The sequence below is a fragment of the Solea solea genome, chromosome 13, assembly GCF_958295425.1.
Source record: "Solea solea chromosome 13, fSolSol10.1, whole genome shotgun sequence".
Taxonomy (NCBI): domain Eukaryota; kingdom Metazoa; phylum Chordata; class Actinopteri; order Pleuronectiformes; family Soleidae; genus Solea; species Solea solea.
Window position 1 is genome coordinate 17,208,103 of NC_081146.1, and position 19,900 is coordinate 17,228,002.

The following is a 19,900-nucleotide window of genomic DNA, read 5'->3' on the forward strand; positions in this document are numbered from 1 at the left end:
TTTCACACTTTGACCATCGACTGTAGCAGACGTTTGACCGCCGTGGAAAGTCCTATGGTCACATAAGGAAGAAAACCAAGAGAATGACCTTGATGTGGTGGCCAAGTAATAGCTGCGCCTCTTCACTGTGGCTTGCGGCCCCATAAACTCTTTTACAGTCCAGCCTCTGACATTGGAAACAACAAAAGTGTCAACATTATTTATAAAATTGCACTTGCACAACGCAAACGTCTAATCAGCTGAACGTTTGTTCCAGTGGAGGGGTGGAGGGGGGGGAGAGTCCGTTGGAAAAAGGGTTTTGGACACTTAAAAATAACTGAGTGGGTCAGCATTTTATTTTTGGTGTTTTTATTTCATTGTGTTTATGGCACAGCTATGAAGTGGTTGCACCAACATATAGTGCAGATTGCAGCACTTCATGAGAATATAATGACTGGAATATCACAAACTAAGTGAGGATTTTCGTCACATGTGAGGCAACGCACTTCTCCCTCCACGCACGCAACACGGCTAAAACAATACATGTCAAGTATTGTCTCTCTCTCATCTTTATTTTTTTTTTAAAAAAGAGCGTTCACCCTGACGCTTCCTTCTGAATGGCACAGATCACCCGTCTTTCAGTCACGTCGTGTTTATTTTCACTTCATATGCTTCGGTTGGCCAGTGCTGGTGTAAACAGGACTTTTACTTTGAATACCCTCCGGCATGGAAGCACCAGGGGAGATAAACAATGACACATGAGGATGGACTTCGTCTTGTACTGAGCAGGCAATAAAGGATGAGTATGTGGTTTGTGTTTCTTGCCAGCTCTTGTTCACCTCCTGCTCTCGCTCGCCTTTGTTCGTACTGTCAAAGAATTGCAAAACACCGCCATAAATTTCACATCTTTAACATCTCTCTGGGACTCATAACACACCTTCGCCATCGTTCCACATATTCAAGACGAGTTTGAACGCACGTCATGTGTTTTTAGCAGTACGAAGTAAAAGTACAGTAACACCCAAAAAACGAAAGAACGAGAAACCTGTAGATTCCAAGCAATGTGGCAAACACGGACCTTGAACATACAATTATGACATTTGTACTGTTTCTAAAGACTGGACTGAATAAATCACGGTTCTCTCTGTATATCTGCACCAAACACACGCACACATGCTGGCCTTTAGCGGCAAAACTAAAAACTATTTGGAGTGTAATAAATCATTTTATGGCTTTAGGTCGTGCGAGTCCAAGGATGACATGATACACATTTGGAAATTATTTGCTCAATGATCCAGTAGGTGGTTGCAATTTCGAACCTGTGTTCGCTGCAGGTTCGTAGGGTTTTTAAAATGTATTTACTTTTAGAGGACAAAAGACAAAACCATGGAGGTTGGATACTTTAATATGTCCTCATTTGTCGGAAAGACCGGGCGTCTAAATGTCAATTTAACCCACATTTATATAATGTTTATGAATAAAAAGGCATGGAAGCGAGATACGCCTGCAGTGTGAAAGTTAGTCCATGACATAAATTGTACTCTATAGAAAACAATTTTTGTATTCCTAAAAATCCTGTGGATGTAACCATTCGTCTAACATCTCGGTATATCTAACACCGTGTTATTTTCTTACAGGTTTATGACAGTAACTAATCAAATTACAGCCTACGGAGGAAGTGCAAGCATTTCAAAGTGAGAAACGAGCCCCGGGAGAAAGGGAAAGGGTGGGAACTTTGAATTGTTCAATATTTACGCTCCCCTCAAATCCACTCAAGCTGTGGGAGAAATGTGTTTTCCCCTCAGAACAGAGAGAGAAGACGAAGAGGGGGGAAAGAGAACGAGGGAAAGGTGGAGTGGCTGTGATTAGACCACATGTTGGTAATTTATCACACATAAACCTCACACCTAATTTTCACACCTGTAGCGCAATGTGCTACAACTCTAATAATTCACTCATCCACACACACACACACAGAGACAAGCTGCTAAGTGGGAGCTTGGCCAAGGGACGAGGACATGGCAGGCAAGAATCAGCAACATCGAAAGGCATGCTTGGCATTTTTGTGCCGCAAGAAGTATTGCTGCATCTCTGTCTCTCTCTAAAAAGCAGAGTTAGATGTGGACGTTTGAATATTTTCACACTTTCCAGAAAACCCTACATACAGTACAGTCTTCATACTCCAGCTTCAGATAGAAGGCACTCGCCTTCTGTGATAATCAGATCGAGAACCGCGAGTAAAATATTAAACGCTCACACAAATAACAGTGTTTTACGACTCCCCGTCACTGGCCAAATCATTCACTTAATTAAATTCAGAAATAGTTGCATGGACCATTAAATTAGTGGGAGTGAGGTTACACGGTATGTTAAAACAAGTTAAACAATAGCATTGAAGTGATAGGAAATGAAATGCAATGTCCAAACTCCAATCATTCATTTTAAAAAATATCACAAAGGCCCCCGTATGTAAGACTTTCCTGAGCTTTGAACTACGCTTGCTGATGAAAACTGTGTGTGTTATTAAGTGGCCTAAACAAAACAGTGCTCACGAGAGGTGAAGAAGAGAGTGCACGCAGGGTGCAGGGGCTGGGAGACGAGGGTCAGGGGCGAAGTGTGGCAAAAGGACGGCAACAAAAGTGAAAGGAAAAGTCTACATGACAGAAGTGAGCCCTGCTGTGATGTATGCCGTGGAGACAGCGGCAGGAGGCAGAGATGAAGATGCTGAGATTTTCGTTGGGCGTGACCAGGACGGACAGAATTAGAAATGAGCGTATCCGAGGGACAACTAAAGCTCAGGTTGAACAGTTAGGAAATGAAAGTAAGAGAGGCCAGGTCGAGATGATTCGGTCACGTGCAGAGGAGGGATAGTGATTATGTTGGACAAAGGATGTTGAAGATGGAGCTGCAGGACAGGAGGAAAAGAGGAAGACCACAGAAGAGGCTCATGAATGTTAAGGAGGAGGACATGGGGGACATTTGGTGTAAGAGAAGAGGACACAAGGGAGAGGACAGAAAGTAGAAGAAGCGTAAAATTTAAAAGTAAAAAAGTAAAATATGGAAGAATCAAAAATAAAAGGTACTTTTATCCTTTATGAGTTCACTATGTTTAGTATTAGTGGCAGACTTTAAAATAATAATGTGCATAATAAATTATTATTTATAGAATGGGACAGGTTTATGTCATTTTACACATTTTTGAAAGTGGGAAAGTGTATTAAAGTTGAAACATTATACATAAGTGGTGTGTATAATTGGTATATTTTAGTAGATATAGGGCACAAAAGGATTGGCTAAACATATCAGCCATCTGCATCATATATTGGCCATGGGCTGCCCGGATTTTCTAAAGATCAGCATCAGCCATTAATCGGTCGACCTCCATTTAGTATGCATATTACTACTGTGATATTCTCATACACAAACCTCAGGGAGGCATGACGTGAACGTCTGCCACAAAGTTTCACCTCATTAACCCTTTTGCAAGAGACAACGTCACACTGCTCCTCGCCTGCAGAGGCCAGCAGGGAGATCTGAGGTGATCGCCAGGGTCAAAAGTGGAGTGCACCACAGGGGACAGTTGGCAAAGACCTGGTCTCACTTTCACACATGGTGCCTGCCACGAAAAAACACTGCTCAACATCAAAAGCTTTATCCCATCCCACCCCACCCCAGGCTGGATCCAATATCTACATCATGTCTTCCATGAGGAGAGGAGACATCGTTGCTTGTTTTCTCACCAAAATAAAGTCTGTCCTGTCCTGATAAAGGACCAACCATTGTGGTGGTTAGAGGGTTCAGTGTTAGACACAGCCGTCATGTTGATGCAGCTGTCTTTGAGTGTGGCCATGTCTCGATCAATAACTTAACGGCTACTGAGGCACGCACACACAAAAAACAAACACTTGAAAGAGAGGTTTATCTGAAGTGTTTCTGCAGGTCTGTGAAAACCCAGATGAGAGCAGCCACCTCCACCCTCGCAGGTGTTTGGCCTCATGCTCTCATACTACCACAGTCCTGTACCTGAATGGCTGGCATGGCCTGAGCGTCTTAACAGGAACTGGCTTGTATTGGGTCTGACGGGTCTGACACTCGGCCCTCAGCAGAACACGACTCTCTACGGTGCCCTTTGAAAGAAAGCCTGAAATAAATGTTTTCATTAAGTACGAGGGATGACTGCGTGTGCGGCCAGAATGGAGCACATGAAGTAAAATCTGCCAGTGTGACACAAAGTGTAATTTCCTCTCTGTTGATGTACAACATGACGCTCCTGGGCGGTGAAATGTAATCTGTTGCCGCAGAGAAACGAGCCCTGATATGAAGCTGAGCTATAGTGTCCCACAGAGGTGTTAGATGTTGTGATAAAAATGAAAAAAGTTTTGGATGAAGAAATAGAGAATTACGTCCAAAAGATATCTGGGTGGCACAAGGTTGCAACAGAGTCAGATGCGTGGAGTATAATGTACCTGTCCTGTGTCTACACGCCGCCGTGTTTACGGCAACAAATGAGCAGCAAATTGGGTTGTCATGTCATGGGTTGGCTGCTGTTACGACAATGCCTCGAGGTGCAGGATGTGCCAAAGGGGCCAATGCAGTACCTCAGTCACAGGAGTTGTTTCTCCCTCTCTAAACAGTTAAGAAAAAAACCGACATGTTCTCTTATTCTTCTGAAAATAGCCTTTTAAACTTTTAAACACATGAATATGCATGTGAGTTTCACGGTCGCTGCTGATGATAACCAGCCCCGCACTGTCCATTACATGTCACTACTGTCCATTACTGCACCGAGGCAGTACCATCTCTAAAGCCATTAGCCGGTAAACATGTAAACTACATGTGACCCCTGTCTACAGATACCTATTAGTTATGACTCCTGCTGGTGACAGCTGTTTACACAGCTAAAGCCGCTGCTCCCGAGCCCTGGCCCCAGTCCAAATAAAATAATATCCAGTTAAGGAGAAGTCAGCCAAGATGTAATACAAGTGCATAACATGAGGGGAAGAAAGAGGAAAAGGAATCTGAGAAATGTTAATGGACTTCTTTTTTTCTGTCTTTCTTCTTTTTTAATCTTCATACTTTTCTGTCTCTACCGCAGTCTTCTTTCATTGTCTGGGTCCTGAAACAAGCTGAGTGAGAAAACCCTGATGGGCGATGAAGAGTCAAAAGGAGCCACCACAATTGATGTGCTCGCTGACAAAGTGCAACGTAAAAATGTGCTGCGTTCAAAATCATAACACGGTTTACAAATTTGCCCCAAATTTCTCTCTCTCTCTCTCTCTGTGGGTGTGTGTCCTGAGCCAGTGTGGCATGTCGCTGGGGCAAACACACACAAAACATACATGGGCTTAAGTCAACACAGACAACAACAAGACAAACAAAAACAAAACAAAAAAGTCACAACCACAGAAGAGGAACAGGGCTGGGCCCGTTCTTAGCGGAGGTTGGGCTCAGGGGTGGAGGAGCGCCTTGGCTCGGCAGAGCAAAATTACAGCTCATATGCATTCGGTGACAGGTGAAGAGAAGCACAAGCTGGGCTGACAGGTGGCAAAAGTTCAAACTGTGACCCTGGGAGGAGTGAAAAGGTTTTAATTACGACGACCAAGACTTTCCACAGTAATTTCTTGTGAATACATTTAAGATTGGAGCCTCCAATTTCAATCAAACCTTCCATTCATAATCGAAACCAGTTGTAGCCAACACTGGGCAGAGGCAATGCACACCTGGAACAGGTCATTGGCCTATCATATTATGGCCTAAAATAAATGAATTGAGTAAAAAGCTACTAAGGCAAAGACGCCTCAGAAATCTCCGTATATGGGTGACGCATTAACCATAAAATCCTGGTTCACAAGAGTTTCAGTCCCTATATTCAGTGACCCTAAACAGATGTGTCCTGCATCTGTTTTTCCCCCGGCTCATTTGTTCATGTCTTTCCCGTAATTTGTCCCGCGTCTACCGACTATGTCACGTATGGAACCCGACTGCGACAGTCATGGAAGCAAACTGTAATCTGAATTTGGACTGACAAGACGTTGGACCCACCCACAAAAGGGCTGATTGTGAAAGGCGTCAGCGATGTCGCTATTTAGTCTGGATGTTCTCAAACTATGACAATAAAAGCCAAGCCCCTTTGGATCAATTTGTAGCAACGAAACACCAACAGTCCTAAACTTAAAGCAGCAGCAATCAATACGTAGATATTACCAACGGGTCGAATGTCTGCATATGTGCTAATGCCAGAGCTGTTTTTATTACAGGACACAGCAGTATCAGAAATCCTCTGTGCCCATTCTAAGGCCGTGTTTCCATCATGGTACAGTTCAGTTTGGTACAGTACAGTTGTGTTTCACCTGAGAATAGTACCTTTACTTAGTGGGCGGGGTTTGATGGCACAACGGACAACAATGGAGGATGGATCAACCAATCCTTGCTTGGTGTGTGGCTGTTTGGCTCAACTACAAGACATCAAGATATCTAGCTCCACCCATACCATACCATTACTCTGGTACCCCAAAGGAAAGGCACAGAAAAATGGAACAATTGGGGCCGGTTATTTTTGGTACTATTCCTAATGGAAACACATTAAAATACATGCCATACTGAACCGAATCATTCCACTCGGTGGAAACACGCCTTAAGAAACTTAAAAACAATTCGGACATGCATCTGCAGCTATTTTCTTAGTTTCCAAAACTACCACTAACAAAAAACAACAATGGTGAAAAGTAAAAGCAACGATGAGGTGAAACTCAAACTGAGAGTGAGTGTTTCACAGTTGATGGTCGAGTTGTGGCCAATAAGAACCAATCAGGAAGCAAATGCGGGGAAACTGTGTCATCATTTCCCAGAGGTCACCCTTTTCCGCCTGTCCAGACTTAAACGCAGCAGAGATTTTAAACAAAAACAACTTTTTAAAACTGTGAAAATGTGGACGGCAGGTGTTTCCAGGGCAGAATTGATGAAAACTAACAGTTAAGAGTGTCAAAAACAACAACTGGGATTCTCAGCATTGTATCCATCTTATGATATAATAGCAGAGCTATTACAGAATGACAATCATGGTACCTGAATAGCTCTAGTGGGATCAGCAGTAAATTCTCCTGCACCAGTGCAAAGTTTTATGTTCTACAAGATTGATCGACCATCTTATTGTGATGGTCTGATAACAATCTGATGCAGGTTGCTCTATTGCTCTGTGCTTCCCTTTTCCCAGCACTGTCATCCTCTTTGATCCTTCGCTCTTCTGTCCATATAAATCTACAGGGGATGACCCTCCGAGACCTCTTTACATCTGAAATGCAAGCTATGTCGCCTCCCTACAACCCCCCCAAAACAAGCCTCCACCCCTCGCTCCACAGTGGGTGTCAAGGAGACAATGAGCTCAGCATCGAGGCCCAGTAATGACTCCCAGCCTTCATCCTGATTAAAAACACACAGGGTGCTTCTGCACTCCGCAGGCAGCCATGAGGCCTGACTTTTTTTTGTCACACTGCAAGGCCTGAGAGTTCAGAGAGAGAAGCCCAAGACGGCCTCAGCACCGCTCCACGTCGAACACGACAAAAGGAATCTTGTGTCTGCCTTGATGCTGTAGCATTCAAAGCTCTTGTCCCAACTAGTCCAAGTCTAATACCACAGGCAAGTCTTCATTTAGTCTAACGGTGCCCAACTGCCAACATTAACCCAAACCCCAGCCAAAACCATAACAAGAAAACACAGGCTGTGTAGGCTACAGTCCTGGACCTGGAAGTGTCAACAGCGGGGCTAATATAACCTGCCATTTGCACGTCTTATAAACGGTGTCGCAGTTTACCTTTTTTACAGCATCATAAGTAAACTGGCAAACAACGCGGGTGCCCTCTGTTTTTATTGAACATCCATGCAGCAGGTTCGCTGTAATCCAAGATAGACACAGACGCGGTAATTGTGCAGTGGGTAGGTGACAGTGGGGGCTGCTGCACCTTTACCTCTCCATGTCAATACTTAGGTCTCCAAATTACAGGAGAGCTCTGCAGAGAGGCGCTTTATTGCATCTGACCAGCTTACTTCCTCCCAATACCAAGCACATCGCATGCTGAGGTTTATCTTGATGTGGTGTGTAAGCATAATTAGAGGTCCCATAAAAACAGCGAGAGGGGGTGAAAAAAGGACTCCATCTGTCGAGCGTTAGGGGGTGAGCACTGGGGTAGCGATCTGAGCCCCACTCCTGCCTGCTTTGTCGAATGCCAGCCATTCGAACAGGCCCCCGATACAAACAGCCTTAAAGCTAGAGTAAGCGCGTGTGTGTGTTTGTTTCTGCACATGCCAGTGTATTTTCTCAAGGGGCCTCCTTTAGTTTCAGATTTCCAGGCCTTGCAGATCGATGCAAAGTAGGTACTGGTCGGGCACGCACAAGGGAAAAACACACTGACAAGGCAAACAAGAGCAGATACAGAGTGTTGCTGGTTTAAGAAACATTAGACATCAGAGATTCCTTTTTTTTAAACGCTCTTGGATGACTCCAGCCCTACAGCACATTTTTGGGAAGGTGGGAATCACATTTGCACCGTGTCAAACGGGCTTTTTGTTGCACGCCACGACGTTGTTTGACATTTGGGGGAATTCTATGAATTAGATGACACGATAACACTTCCACATCTGTGTGTTAAATGTGTTTTAGCATACAGACTGTAAACAGAGAAGGGCCTCGCCGCGATGTGTCCGACGGAAACAAAATCCGTCTTTCAGCACCTCTGCGGCTCGTGCATTAACACATTATACCTGTATAAGCCATTTAAACCCCGAAGAGTGAAAACAACAATTTACTGCGTTACCGACGGTTGTAAGTTATTTCTTGGCCCGTGGAGCAGTAACTTTGTTTGGTCTCTACTCGTCGCCCATGGAGTCATAAAAAATAATGTTTCATGTTTACGCTGTGATTTTTTGACAGATTACACAAACGAGCTAAAATGTATTAATTAGTGAGCTATCGAGGTGCTGTTACGGGGCCAACTTAAGCTGTTTCCAGTCTTCGCGCCAAGCTACGCGAACGGCTGCTGGCTGCACATGAGACTGGACTCGACCTCCTCGTTTAACTCCCGGATAAAACGGCAGCAGAATAACTTGACTTTCGCAACGGAGCCTATTTTTAGGTAAAGTGTGATTTTTTGTTGTTGCTTTCACTCTGTGAACAACAAAAAGGGGAAATTGGTCATTTTTAACAATTCCCCCATAATCACAGCTCCCAAGAGGAAAGAAGGAAAAAAGAAAACACAATGGATGCCTATTGTGCCCATGTCATTACCTCGAAACAGCTCTTCATTGAACTCTTTTAGAGGTGTGTGTAAGTAATGTGAGCGGTAAGTCTGGATGTGTACTTCAGTGTACGCCTGAGGGGCTCAATCTCCGGCTCTGGGCAGCTCTCCTACCTATGAAGCTGTTGCATGAGTCATTTTTTTTTTTTTTTTTCTTTAAATGCTCCTTTTGTGTTGTTGGTTTATGTGTGGCACTTAGCAATGATTCCCGCATTAGATTTTCTTTTTACGGCCCAATAAACTTGAGAGCATCGGACCAAATTGGCCAGTCATATTTAGTAGCTTTATAAGGAAACGTATTAAGGTGTAATTGCTTCGGGGGGTTTGGGGGGGGGGAGGGGGTGGGGTTTGCAACTGAGAGAGAATAGGTGAGGGTAACAAAATCAGCCTCCAGCTCTGGAGGGGGACACTGCCGTTTTGTCTGCAGCTTGGGAGTTTCCGATCACCATGAGGAAATGTGGCGCGCATTATAAGATTTTATAAAATACATTTTTTTTTGGTTTTTTTTCACATTTCCGGATAAAAATGAACATTTACTGTGTGGTAAAAAAAAAAAAAAAAAAAAAGTGGCCTGAAATAAAAACATCTGTTTGGCATTTTATGGGATCCTCTGATGACAATGATTGAGGGAGGAATAGAAGATACCCACGAGTATTTGTGCTTGAAAGAAAAAGGAGGGGGGCATGTCTGAATATTGTTTTTCCTCGCAATGTGATGGATGGAGGTGTGTGCCGAAGTGTTACAGAACGCTTCACGTCCATTCCAAACAACCAAAGAGTTGACAGATGAGAATCAATCGCCTCAGCCACCGTCCTTGCCTCACTCATTCACAAACGTACTGCAGAAAAGTAAGATATCAGATCATTTGTCCACTAAAATTGATTCATTTCGATAGGATTATATAAAGATCCATTTTTTTTTTTAAACGAGGGCAAAACAAAGAAAAAGTGAAACGGATCATCCGCACTTTGTCATATACGTAGTGCCCACAAGAATCTCCCCGTGTCCTTCTCACCAGTAAAGAGTTCATGCCACTGCATGTTTTTTTTTTTTCTGCTGGGGTTTATCGGCAGTGTAGCATGGCATGAGTGCACTGAGGAGCCTTTCACCAGCTTCATCTGATACTGCTGTGACTCGGAGCTGGAGCTGCGTTGCGGGCCAGGATCGACATGCATGGGTTAGTAGGTCAAACAAGGAGCTAGTCTTTCGGCTGAGTTTGAGGGCTAGGTCAGACTAATGTGATTTATCAATACTGCACATAAGTGAATCATTGTATGTAATGGCCATTATAATCCCCTGGACAGATGGAGGATGTTATTGGTTGAAGCACTGGGGGTGGGTGAAGCTGGAGGGGAGGAGTACACGCTGACCTGGCTTGATGTCTTGATTGGAGCATCAGAGACAAGGACCTGTAGGGTGTCCTTATATATTCCTACACTCACACACAGAGTGTGTGTGAGAGAGTGATTTACACTTATCGAAGCTTGGCTGATGGAGCGTGGGAGAGAAAAGACAAAGCTGTGTTCCTTGATGCCAGGTCTCAGGCTCAGGTCAAGACTCGGCTCGCTGTAATCCCTCTCAGGTGATGCTGTTCACATTCAGCCACTTCCAGCTGATCTGCTTAAATATGCCTTCCTCATCCCCTAAAAAACCCCCCACCTCTCATAAACTAGGACAACCTCTGAGGAGAGGAGAGCTTTGGTTATACAGAAAAAAACAGTTTAATGAACCATTTCGGAAAAAAAAAAAAAACAGCATTCAAATAAACTAATAGTCAACTAATAGCCAAACTTTATTTACAACCATAGAACCCACTCACAGCCCATATGAAAATATGATTATTCTACCTTCAAATTGGGAGAAGGGAGGAGAGGAGAGTCCTCTGCTGCTCTGAGAGTGATGGATTTGGTGCATGATGTGAATTAAAGTAACTCTACAAGTAATGTGGAAGAGAAAAGGGTCAGGATTGGGGAAGGGTTAAAATTACCTGGATTAGAGTGGCAGATCATGTGAGAAAACTTTGCTCGCAGACAATTCATCTTAAGAGCAGTTTTCAATTTTTTTCCAAACAGTGGCAGAGCCGGTTACAAAGCAGCCACTTGGAATGCTCCCTCCCGTCCCAGTCAGGCACTTAATCAACATATTATATTGCTGTGAAGTACCGGGTTCCAACATTAACACTTACACCTACAAACCTGGGACTTAGTATGAGCTTTCAGCACACAGAGGCCTGATTTACAGGGCTGAGAAAAAGATGTCATGATGTTTTGAATCACTTATCTGCGTCCAAAGATGCTTGACTGTATATTTATGCAGCCAAACGCTAGACTTGACTTAGAAAGTCATTTAAAATAATTTTTTTTTTTTTGCCATATTGTTAACAAACCAAAACCAATTCACGCACACTGCGTTGAAAGATGGGGCATTTGTAGCCACAAATTATGACTGTTGGCTGTATTTTCTCTGTACTTTGGCATCAAACGCTCACTTCACACACCCTTGTTGCACACTGTCACTGAAGTGCAAAAAAAATTTAATGCATTTTTGACCTCACTGCCTCCACCCTGGTTTCAGCTAATCATTTTTGTCCTTCAAAAAAAAAAAAGAAAAACATCTGAGAGTGGGGTTGAGTAACAGATTACACAGCTGAATGTGATGTGAAGCATGCTGTGGCCTGCTGGGAATTCAAATTTGGCATTTCTGTGCAGACACGGAAGGGTTAACGGTATCATATGGCAACTTTTCACCAGTCTCAAGTGCCATTACCTATTCATTACCTGTTTAAACATCGTAGGGCCCCACTGTGTGTCTCCGTTCCTTCAAGCAGCACTGCTACTCCAGCCTGTTTTTATGTAGTCAGCAGGTGGCATCATTAGCCAGAGAATAAAAAATGAAATGTAATACCCTTGTGTCTAACTATGATATCATAGCAGGGCTCATTGGCATCATGTCCCTGTTTCTAGTGGGCAGGATTGGGGGTAAGGAGGTGTAAATTTAATATGTTTTGCCATCTGTTTTACGTGAATAAAGTGTGTACGTACAATTACTGCAGCTCAATGGTAGGTTGGGTCGTGCCATGCAGTGTGTGAGCAAGACAAGATCAGCCCTGAAACCACACAAAGATCCCAATCTCGACCGTGCTCGCACATTTCAGTGGGCTCGAGTCATTCGCAATGGCTGTTTTTCTCCTTGACATCCCCTAATTATAATGGCAGCTCTATCCCTGACACCTCACTCTGTCGTGCGGCTACGCGCGCACAGTATATCAAGGGCAAAAACCTTTCCTCTTTTCCCTTTTTTCTTCACGTGTATGTAAGAATGAAAAAAAAAGACATTTGTTGAATTATGCAGGATGTGTTTTGTTAAGCATAAAATAGTTGTGCCTGGGGAGCGGCGCGCGGCCAAATTGAGTTTTGAACGTGTCTGGGTCTCAACACTCCTGAATGGTTTGGATAGCTCCCCCGTGCGTGCCAGACAGGCTGTATATAAAGCTGTCACAAGAACCTTGAGGGCTAGAAAAATATTCGAGCATTTCTGGGCCGATTGGACAAAGATCTCTTACACATGCTCCTTTCAATATAATCGCGATACACAGAAGGAAGGAAGCAAATACAGAAAACTTGGCCAGTTGCCACTGCTTGCTAGAATGGCACTTTTGGCGCAAAGTGCTCTTCTCCCCTAAACACGCGCACACACGCACGCACACACACTTTAGTCTTTCAGAATGACCATAAAGCCAGAGCTACAACCTGTACATATTTGCATGGGATTCATTTGACAAGTGTAACATCCTTCCCGAGGGCTGGAGGTAACAATGTGTAGTTTATAGTGCTTGGCCTAAAGCTGATCTTGAGGTCAAATGTGTAAGTTAACCTCTTGATCTCATCCCCACTGGTTACCACCCCTCCCTCCTTCCCTCCCTCCCTCTCTTCCCCTCTCTCACACAGACATGCACACTACATAAATAAACAGACCCCTGAGGGCGAATGAAAGGGCTGTGATTTGCTGCTTGACCATCCAAAATACCCTCCTCTGTTTTCTCTAATAAAAGATTGATCATAGCCAGGAAAAACTGCATTCCACCTCCTGCACACTATCTGAGACATCACGCAGTCCACAGGGAGAGAAACGCACGGAGGAGCTGAAAAACGTGTGTGTGCCAGTGCCCCGCAGTGATTGCCTGATTATTTGCAGATGGGCAGTGGAGGGCTTGCAGTGCGGAGGTTCCCCCCTTGGCACGCAGCGCATATGATTAAATCTGTGATTGCCTTCAAATTTACAAGACCCCCCTCTCTTTCCTCTCTCTTTCCTCTCTCTCTCTCTCTCTCTCTCTCCCCCCTGACTCTAAATGAGTTTCTACACTGTACTTCACACTGACCGAGTGTTGGCTCGGGCCAAAGGTCCGTTACGCGGTCTTCTCTCATCTGCTCTCGCTCTCACCCTGAGGTTCTTGGCGACGTGTTGTGTCACAGGTCTGAGGAGGAGTCGGCGGGGGCCACTTTCCTAATCCCACTGTCTCCTCATTCATTCAGAGGAGAGAGAGAAGTATTTACAAAGGGGCTGATCCCCTCCTCAACTCCCTTCGCCTCCGCTGAGCGATTGTTATGCGGGCTTCCTACCAACTGTTCAAAGTCGTTATGAGATCAATTAAAACCAGCTTAAGGGGCTGGAGTGGAGATGTGCAATTCATAAGTCAGGGAATGGGATTCCGTAACTATTCATTAAATAACTCCTACAATACGAGCCTCCCACTCCTTCTATTACCCGCTGCTCTTGTCCCGCAGCGGCAGATTTTTTTTTTTACTAGTTTCACATGTAAATTATATTGTTGGGGCCACAGCGTCTGGAAGTGGCGCTTTAGAGACTGTCGACGCAACTTGTTTTAATATTAATCTTGGTCAGCCACGCGCGTGGCCAATTTTGCGCACATTTTACGCATTAGCTACCGGCTCCGCATCGTTACATAATGTGGAAAATGTTCTCGGGGAAGTTAATAAGTCACACCAGATGTTGAAAGATTAAATTGTGGCTCTGATTTAAAACGTCTCAGCCAAGACGGTCCCCGAATAAGTGTCTCTGAGGACAGGTCTCACCTGTGTGATTTCATTACCAATCATTGGTTTTATTTGGACTTTTTTTCCGCGCGCACTGCATGTGCTCAACTTTTAAATGCACGTAAACATGTGCGTGTACGAGGAGAGGCAGGCGGCTGAAGAAACTGTGTTTAGGAGCGTTCCGTTGCCTCCCGTGACCCACACAAACTCTCTGGACCCATCTGCTGTTCGACCTGTCGGCTGTGCGCGCGCGCGCTGTGTGTGTGTATGTGTGTGTTTGTGTGTTTGTGTGTTACCTCTTTTGTTTCTCCTCCAGCGTTGCGACGGCGCCTGACAGTTGCTGTACTCCATACAGTTCAATACTATCAGGGCAAATGAGAAGAGTCGAAACTGCATCTGGACGGTGATCTGTTGTCCGGACTCCAGTAAAAAGGTGCCAGCAGCAGCTGCGGGGCTTGGAATGAATTCTCAGAGTTTGTAATGTCCTCCCCCCAGTTTCCTTAGACGCTCCTCAAATATGTCAAACATCAGACGAGATGCGACATGGTATCACGTCGCCGATCGGGATCATTTTATGGGGCGCGCTGATCCTCTACTCACTCAAAAGTGTCTGTTTGGGTTTGGCGCTGCGGGGAGAATGACAAAGGAGGTTACTGTGATAACAGTGTAACGAAATCAACACCTTTCTAAACAGTGATGCGTAAAGGTGATATCAGGGGGGGGGGGGGTTAGAAGAAGAAGAAGAAGAAGAAGAAGGGAAAAGACGCGTCTGTGTGTTAATGTGTTGGAACAATCGTAGAAGCAAAAGGCAATAACGCGTACTGCTCAAACGCCCCCCTCCAAAAAAAGAGCGCAGCCGTGCGTAATAGTAGCCAAAAACGCTCCGTCAGAGTGATAACGTGTTGGTGTAGCCTCTACCTTGCATCAGATGAAGTGTGGGCTAATTCCGCTCCAGTCCACTTTAGGTTCCCTCTGAGTGCAAGTGTGGCTCGGGAACATGCAGCATCCCTTTTTGTGTGAGAAACTTGTGTCCCCCACGAGAGCACAGAGGTCGAGGAGGAGGAAAAAAAAAAGGTGGTGGTGGTGGTGGTGGCTGTAGAGGGGGATTTCCTTTCCTTGTCTCTGCAAACGCTTTTAGATTCCGTTTACCTGCGTCTCCTTCACTCAAGACTCTTCCCAGTCGCGTCCTGTAGCGCAGCAAAAACAAAACTCACATGTGTTGCACTCTTAAAAAGCGGAAAACCAGGACCGGTGAGTGGAGCGCGACTCTGCGTGTTGCGCGCTGCTGAGGTTGCGCGGCGACCGACTCCAAACTGGTCCTGATGCTTGCTGCCTTTTTCCTCATATAGCGCCCGCGCCGCCGTCACGTGTGGACATTTCCAGTTTTGTGTTTTCCTCCTATTTAAGATGTTGAAGATGACACTTCGTGTAGTCTCTCCCCCCCCCCTCCCTCCCACCCACCCCGCTCACACATACACACACACACACACACACACACACCCTCCCCCGCGCGCATACACCCTCACCGGTACGAGGTTGCCTCTGGGTCCTAGTGAGCTGGATATATTCAGCAGGAAAAGTTTTTTATAATTTCAGCCGGCAAAAGTTAATACTTTAAACCTCATATTCTTCATAATGGAACAGTCTAATAATACGTTCTTATGGATGCAGTGATCTGTATTCAAACGTTCTCATTTTGGAAGTCAAAAGTAAGCTGAGCAAATTGCAACACAGACAATCTAGTTACTATCTCAGTTTTTATTCCACTGACGATGGCCTTACTGAATAATTAGAGGTTCGCCAAAAAGCAATTATCTGCATAATGTGCGTAATGAGGTGGGCCCGCAAGTCAACCATCTCGTCACGCCTCTTTGATTCCCCCCCTCCTCCTCCTCCTCTTCATCCTCCTCCTGTGAAATCAATGATAATCGTTGGGAGAAGCTGTAATTGTGGAACATGAATAAATCATCCAGTTAGTTCTGAGTTTGTTCTGGGGTTGTTGTTTGTTTGTTTGTTTTTTTCCATTTCTGAACGCGGCCTTTTTTACACTCACTGACCCATGCGACAGTCATCAGCGGAGCACGTGTGACGTGGTCTGCGCACAAGTTTCTCCTCACGGTCACAAATGAGTCGAACAAATGAGGCTGGCAGCAGTCCACTGCCCCGTGACATTCAAACGCTGGCTGCAGGTATACTGTGGGGGAGAATTGGAGAAAAATATAGATGAACTATAATGGTAATAATAATAATCTGAGATGACGTGACACAGCAGCATGAATAACACTCACTTCTCAGAGTCTCTTGTACCAGTCTGTCACCTTCAGCCACATTATATTGACTGTTAAAACACAAGATTGTGAATGCTCTACCCCCTTCAGCCACTAGGTGTGGCACTTAATCTTTTATTTATTTCTGGAAAATAATTCTAATGTCAAAGCAGTTTGTTGTTTTAGTCAAATGTAACCGAGAACCACCTATAACGTGACTATATTATATACATATCACAACAGATTTAAGCATTTCCTGTGTCAAATAAGATCCTCACTATTTTAACCTCCGGTATACGGTTGACCTCAGATCACACAGAATCACACAGACCTCCCGTGTTTGAGTGGCAAAAGTTCATTTCAAAGCTGCTTTTATACTTTAAATACAGAGGAAACCAGTGAAAAGGAGATTTCAGCCCCCAGACACTAAAACACACACATTCATTTCACTAAAAAACACACACACACACAACTGAAGTTTCCATTTCATCAGTGGAACTGATCTTGAAATTACATATATACTGTATATATTTGGAGAGGGGGTGGGGGCTGAGGGGGTTTAAAACAAAAAAAAAAGGAATTATGGACGTTTTCTTGCCAAAACTCGTAGTGACCTTTGTCCGGACTTTGTTTATTTATTTATCTATCCAGAGAGCAGTGACAGGGATCGTGGTCAGGACGGCTGTTGGCCACAGGCTGTGCCGCTGGTTTGGATTTGTCTCTAAAACAACATCTTAAAGTGCACGGTTAAGGTGAATGTGATAATTTAGGCCCCAGGCACTTTTATGTTCATGATGTGTCATGGGAGAGGAGGCCGGTAAACCAATCACTTAATTCTCTCCTTCTCTCCCTCCTTTCCTCATTGCAGTGCAAAGAAGCAAGGGTGGCGGTGGTGAAGGGGTGGGGGGTGACGTCAGCATTCGGATGGTCTGGCGCTGGGCCCTCAATGCCATAACAGCAATGAGGGGAGTGTTATACACACTGTTCATCAGAGCTCCAGACAGGATGGTCTTCAGCGTGGGCTGCTGTCACAGTTTACTATAAAGGCAGAAGACAAAAAAGCCCAGATTGGTCATTTGACTGCATGGTCAGAATCTCCAAAATGTCAAGGACAGGATGAGTGAGGCACACAGAGAAAGTTCAGGTTATACTTAGCAACTTTCCATGTTCGTGGCTCCAAACGGAAAGAGGAGAAACTTCACCCTCCAGAATTGATCTAACATGACTTTCACAAACAAAGATGAAACATTATTGGCCAAATGAACACACACAATTTCATAGAGTCAATTACCTTCTTTTTACTGGAACATGGATCACAAAACATGTTGGTGTAAATCATGCGGAAAAAAAACAACCAAAAACCTTTAAAGTTTATTTAACTTATTAAAAACATGTCCACACGTCTTTTAAATGTGACACGGTGAAACTCTCAGCCCTCAGCACGCTTCAAATGTGACTTTAAAAAAGTTTGTTTTACAAAGAACACAGGCTGTGGTCAAGGTTGGATCCACCACAGTAACGACCGACTCCAGGATTTCTAAGTGGGAAGAAACATGTCAAAACATTCATAAAAACGACTATAACTTACGATACCAACAGATGAGAGATGCTGAAATTAAAAAGGTATTTGCTCCTATAACAGGTTCTGAAAACATATTTTCTAAACCAGCCTCTGAAATAAATCATAGGGTCACAGGATGAACATAAACGTCGCCACCAAAACAAAAGCTGTGCTCAGGACTTTTGTTTTGTTTTGTTTCTGTGCTTGTCTCACTGCTTTGACAGATGTCAAACGCTTTGCTAACCTCTACACAAATAGGTTTCAAAATTAAATCTTATCACTATCACTACTTTCCACTACTGGCCTCCTTTTATTTTGAAAGTACTTTGTCTGAAGTCCTGTTTAATTGTGAGAGGGAAAACACAGACACTTGGAAGTGATGATGCTGGCAGTGACTTTCTCTTCCTGATTAGGTCATGTCAGTCACGACTCCATGTTGGTAAAACTGTTCCAACCTCATTGTCACTCGTCAGTTTTCCACAATATTGTATGTTTGGCAACTTGTAACAAACCAGAATAGACAAAAAAGCTTCCTGTTTACATCAAGCACTAAACATAAACAGTCATGTTACAGGGGCTTTTAGGAGATAATTCCTAATACAGATTTAAAACACTTGTCTGAAGAGAAGTGCAGATTATTAGTGAGGAGCCAGCAGTATGTGAGGTTATTTATTATGCAGGACAGATTAGTGGAGCTACAGACTCCATAGAGTTAAGACTATTAATCAATATTATTTTGGGATCTTACCTCTGATATCTTAGCTCTTAGAAATTTTGATTTGAGTATTAAATGTTAAAAAGGCAAATTAAAGTTCTTAATCCAAGATTCCTTGGCCTCAAAGGTCCTTAAACTTAATCCTAGTTGTAAAGCATTTACACATTTTCTGAGCTCAAAGTAGGCAGAAAAACCTTCACAGTGACAAACATCGAGATCATTAGTTTGTACGCATCACACACACAGGAGTGACTTTAGCAGCAAGTAAAACTGCACTAGTTTAATCCATTTCTGTCTTGCAGTAAGTTGTGAGTAAAGCGGCTAAATGTGTATTCTAAAAGTATATTCAAGAAAAGAAAAACAATAAAATAAACATTACAGTATACACCAAGCAGCCACATTAATAAAAGAGGTGATTAGCTTTTATGTTTTGGCAGAGCACTCAATGTTCGGCTGTGCCCCGATAAAAAAAAATAAGAGTCCATTTAATTTCAGCGATGTCATTTAAAACCTTTAGTGTCCTTTCAATAATTTTCTACGGCTTAATGGCTCGACAAAGTTAAAACACACTGATCGGCCACAACTTTAACACCAGTTAACTGTTTTATTGCCATGGCTGATCAGTGTACGTTCAAAAATGGACTGAGACACAATATGGAGAAAATCCAAGTGTCCATATACAGATGCTACTCAGACCTTTGTTTTTTCCTCATGTGTCATGGAGCTTTTTCGAGCATGAAAAAGGTCGGCTAACGTACAGCGGCCAGTGACTTTCTCTCCCACAGGAGGAAAAAAAACTGATCCCGTGGAGGCTGAAATGCCTCGTTTGCATAACGTTTTATTTTTTCCCCCCGTAAGCGTCTCTGTAAAGTGTCTCTAAGCAGTTAACCAGTCACAGAACAGACAACCAGTTCACCAGTCAGAGCAGATCAGGTTTTCTAGGAGGCAAGCCAAGAATTAAAACTGAACGTTTCAGACAGACTGTGAAAATGAATAATTTGACCATTTAAAGCATGTAAACCTAGACACCCAAA

General features: G+C 43.9%; 1 protein-coding gene across 1 annotated transcript in view; it reads right to left on the reverse strand.

Annotated features, from left to right (window-relative positions):
• Positions 1 to 15,734, reverse strand: part of rspo2 (R-spondin 2) — a 55,194-nt gene extending 39,460 nt beyond the window's left edge. Inside the window, exons 1-2 of the mRNA XM_058648687.1 lie at positions 15,242 to 15,734; positions 14,620 to 14,949 (exon numbers count right to left, since the gene is read on the reverse strand). Coding sequence (XP_058504670.1) covers positions 14,620 to 14,719 — 100 coding nt within the window. The 5' untranslated portion in view covers positions 14,720 to 14,949; positions 15,242 to 15,734. The remainder of the gene's footprint in view (positions 1 to 14,619; positions 14,950 to 15,241) is intronic.
• Positions 15,735 to 19,900: the final 4,166 nt, after the last annotated feature.